At 31.3% G+C, this 4,953-nt stretch overlaps 1 protein-coding gene across 1 annotated transcript in view; it reads right to left on the minus strand.

The window, feature by feature from the left end:
• Nucleotides 1–1,327, minus strand: part of LOC100159906 (probable 28S rRNA (cytosine(4447)-C(5))-methyltransferase) — a 5,884-nt gene extending 4,557 nt beyond the window's left edge. Inside the window, exons 1-2 of the mRNA XM_001943679.4 lie at nt 960–1,327; nt 764–892 (exon numbers count right to left, since the gene is read on the minus strand). Coding sequence (XP_001943714.1) covers nt 764–892; nt 960–1,077 — 247 coding nt within the window. The 5' untranslated portion in view covers nt 1,078–1,327. The remainder of the gene's footprint in view (nt 1–763; nt 893–959) is intronic.
• Between the last annotated feature and the right edge of the window lie 3,626 nt (nt 1,328–4,953).

Consider the following 4,953-nt stretch of genomic DNA (forward strand, 5'->3'; position numbering starts at 1 on the left):
TTGAAATCGACGTACCCACATTTTTGATATTATCTCCCAAATTCCAGAAAAAGTAATCTAAAAAAAAGAATATTTTTGTATTTCAATTTTTGGAGAAGCTAAAATAAAAAAAATAAAAAATGTGGAAAAGTCGATTTCAAGTACCCTTGATGACGAATTCAAATCTGTTTTCAGAATTCTTATCGTTTCATTAGATCAATAGGTATCTTTGGCAAAAAACACGTCTAAAATACTATGTCATGCGTGTGATAGACAAAAACAGAAAATCACGGTATCGAATCCCCTTAAGATAAAAATGAAATACATTATTTGTAATGTACCAAATTTGCCGTGGCAAACACCAATTACAAAAACTAATAATATACATAATGATAGATATATAATAAATATAATAGCATTTTATGGATATTGTTCAGCTATAATATCAGCTAAGATAGGTAGTCACAATAACGGAGGTAGTCTTGGGTGATAATCACGATAATTGCCATGGTCTCTTATAACAGGAAAGTATAATTTTGGTAGTCTTAGATAACAGGATTGTGATGTCAAAAAACAGGGTAGTCTCGTAAGTCTCGTATAACAGGAAACTACCCAAGTCTTTTTAGTACCAAGAAGGTATAAGTATTGGTTATTTATCTTAGTGACAAAACTAAACTATACTATAGTATAATAAATAATAGAAAACAGAAGTTTATGCGCATAAAATTATTTTGTATGTGCCTCTAATGTTTGTAATACATTGTAAAAAAACAGATATCCTTACTTTTAACATCATCTTTTTTAACACCTTTCTTTTTTTCTTTTTTGATTAATTTTCTTTCTTCTTTCTTCTTACTTCTTCTAGAAGCCCGCTGTTTTTGTCGATGACTTAACTTCTTTGGCTCATCATCTCCTATTAAATTATAATAATAGTATTAGTTAGATTAATTTAAAATAATAATAACTAAAAAGTATATTACCTTCGAGTTTTGGAAGTCCTGGCAGCATTTTAGGTGGTTTTTGTTTTTTCGCTTTCCGTCCAGGTCCTTTGATTTGTTTTACAGCCCCGTCATCGCCAAATTTCGCTTTTCTTCCCATATTTCAGTTACAAAAGTACAGCAGTACAATACAAAAATAAATTAACAATCCCACGTCGACACTCGACGTCGCAAGAAAATGTGAAATAAATAATATAAAATTATGAACACGACTCACGAGTACACGGCGGACGGCACTACGACATTATTGTATTATACACACGAGGTTTTGTTTGTGATTTGTTTAATGATAAGAATTAAGAGATACTACGGACCAATCTCTTCTCTACATCGTGCCTTTTACTCATAGACCGGCCCGTCCTATACCACGGTTTAAGATTTATCTCTTATATCTTATCTATCGTCCTATACTAAATTGATAGTCGCAAGCTGACATAGCGCAGTGATGCAGCCCATTTATGGATCAGTGCTACCATAAAATCGTGCATTCGATGTATTAAAAAATAACTTAACTGGATGACAGTATTATAAAAACGGTGACACCTCGAAAAGCCACCCGACAAAAACCACCCGAACGTGCGAAAACACTCAAAAACACTACGAGATAATATAATATTATAATATTATAACGATTATTTTTTTACCGTATCAGAGTAGCTCAGTAACCGAAAAGCGCCACCTATCATGACACGGCGGAAACGTGAAGAGGGCCGGTCTATGACAGTACCACATATTTTGTGCCACACATTCCATGACAATACTACAAATTCGATTTATCTACAATCTACATGACTACATCGTGGCATAAGCATGAATAATAAATATATTATGAAATGACGGCGCATTCCACTCCGCCCTGCAATAAGTATTACATTTTAGGCGATCGAACATAACCATTATAATATAGTTGAGAGAGAGAAAGAACATTATTAAAGGGAATGAGTCCGCATAAGGAACTGTATATATTTTACTACTTTGTTTCTTTTCTCGCTCACTGTATATTGTACCCAATACCCATAGACCTATCACCTATTAATAATTAATTTATAGTTTAAAGCGTATAGGTTAGGTGCCTATGATCGTACCACTGACTTCTCTCTCTAAGCGCTGGTTAATTTATAGGTCTATGGTTTGTACTTTGTACCCTATCATTTATGTGGTTCATTATCCCGTTGCGGGATAATATTGGATAATTTTAAACCGGTCAAGTAGAGCGAATATTTACCACACCTAGGCCACTGACCAATGGTTACCAGCCTTTTTAGTTTTGATGACCACCAATAAATTATGTTAAAAAACGCGCATTTGCCCCAATTCCCCTTAGTTATGATGGCTTCAAATATTTAGATGTACCTATATATTCTAAGTTTGAGGCCCACACACTTTTAACATAAAGGTATAAAATATAAACACACACTAATAGACCTCTAATATACATTATACTTGGATGACGAATATTAGGGTTATTAATTATGATTTATTACAAAATCACCTAATCTAACTAGAAATAAGAAATATATACACATATTAGACTTAAATAAAAATCATTAGATTTAGGTTAAATTAAGCTTGGTAATACTTAGAGTGTAAATTCATCTAAATTTGACCTTAAAATAATTATTAAAGAAAACTGGGTTTTAATATTTTTGAGATATTTTGATTACAGAATAACCCACTTACGTGGAAGTGGGAACCACCACTACTTAAGAAATCGAGTCAATATCCAACGTTGTAATTGTAAAAAAAAACCCTTAGTTCAAACGTTTAAAGTTCAAACGCTTATAAAAATTTAATTTGACTTTCTCGTATATATTTTTTTTTTTTGATAAAGGTTATAAGGTAGACAAACTTATGAGGAATCTTGTATTACATTTTCAATATCCACCGTTAGGTTCAATATTTTCGTTATTACTTATTCATTGTTTAATGTTTAGTGTCGAATACCTACTGCTAAGATAGTTGCCAATGTGTTAAATTAATAATTATTTATTTATTTAATACTGAAAAGTTTAACAAAATTGTGAAGTTAAATTACTTTGCGGTTGGGCACATTTGCCAACATTTTACCATAAAATTCTCAATTAATTTTTTTTCATCATATCATGATATGATGACTTTGGGACGGCTCTAGGGTTGGAGACATAGAAAAGCTTCAACATTTCGACTGGATAGTGGATTTTGAATATCAACCTTATGAAAAACTGTGATAAATATAATAATAATATAGTATTGAGACAGTGACACAGTGTTAAAATTCAATTCAATTGAAGTTAAAAATGTATAAATATTGTATAATTACAATTTTTTTTAACAATTTTTAGTGACTTATTATCATCAAGAAGTATTAATGTTAACAGTATAGTTACCTACGATATTCCCCGTCAGCCGTCAGTCGTCACTTGAGCGCAAGGGCGGACTAGCCAACTGACCTACTGTCTTGTAGGATAGTATAGGCCTTTGTAGGTACTCCGAGGACACGGGGCCCTTAATTAATAAGCTCCAAGGGGCTATAATTAAGGGATAGCTCATCTCAATTCTTTATTATCTTCAACTGCAATTTTTGAATTTTATGATAATTTCTTATTTTATAAAATACTATAAATCGATACTCCTAGATAATATATTATTGGTGGGACTACAGTTGGAATTATGTTATTTTTATCGTAAAAATACTAATTTCTTCTCTGAATTTTTCTGAATTTGGGACTTTCTATTATATGAGTTGAATAGACTTTTACAGGCTTGGTCCACCACTGCTTGAGCGTTATGAATTCAGTAACGGGTTTGGAATCCAAAACCTATAACCCTCTTACAAGTTACAATTTTTCTCTGTTTTGTATATAAAACTTGTAAGTTGTAACCCACAAACAATTTTACCTGATTTTCAAATCTAAACTCATAAATCATAAATCTGAAACTCTCAAAAAATTATACTTATACCCGGATAAAATATGCTTATCAATGACATAACCTATATCAGTCTTCGAAACCAAAACATGTACGACGTACGACGTACCCTCAAAATATGTTACTCGGTTTCAAACTATAGAAACCCGTAACCCGCAAACAATTGTATATTGAACGCGAAACTCGTAAAAGGTTTCACACTTTTACCTGGTTTCAAATATGAAATCAAAAAAGTATGTTGCCATTCATTCAAAAGAATAAAAACATAAAAATAAAACGATAAAAAATAGTAAAAAATAATTTAATAATAAAATATGTTTGTAACTTATAGTATACTTAAAATTATGTAAAAAATATTTTCAAAAAGTTAGTGTATTCTGAAATAATGAGTGTCTTACGTTAAATGGGTCACTCTCTATATATAAATGTATATGATAAACAGAAATAACTTAAAAGTTAATTATTTTATAGTTTTAATTAAATTACCTACTGAATATTGAGTATTGACTTACTCGCTACTCAATAGTACTGAGTAGAATAAGAGGTATCCTATTATAATTATTATTAATGACCAAAGTGTTTTAAATGGTGGCATCCTTAAAATATTAGGTACCTATATACTGGTGTGAATTTAGGGGGGGGGGAGTTATGGGTGCTTGGGCACCCCCTGTCGTCTAAGCCACGAATAAAATTAATTTGTATTAAAAATAACGTAATCTAAAATAGAAAGGTAAAACCAAGTATTTTTTTTTTAGCACCCTCTTTTACCTCTAATACCGGTAGGCGCAGTGTCAGTGGAAATAAGATACTATTGTGATTACGCACATAACCTCAGTTATACATTTATAGGTAATTATACATTGATCCTTCGTTATAAGTGCAGGTTATATAATATTATAAAACTATAATATATAATAATTATTCATATTTTATAGGATTGGCCGATTGGGCAATATGGATTTAACGAATGTCCGAATTGTACCGTATGTGTAGGACGTAGGTATACCTAACTATATATTATAACAGTGGCGGCTATCCTATGGTGGATGTGTTGCTTGAGCAAAACACA

Source organism: Acyrthosiphon pisum, chromosome A2 (genome assembly GCF_005508785.2).
Source record: "Acyrthosiphon pisum isolate AL4f chromosome A2, pea_aphid_22Mar2018_4r6ur, whole genome shotgun sequence".
Lineage (NCBI taxonomy): Eukaryota > Metazoa > Arthropoda > Insecta > Hemiptera > Aphididae > Acyrthosiphon > Acyrthosiphon pisum.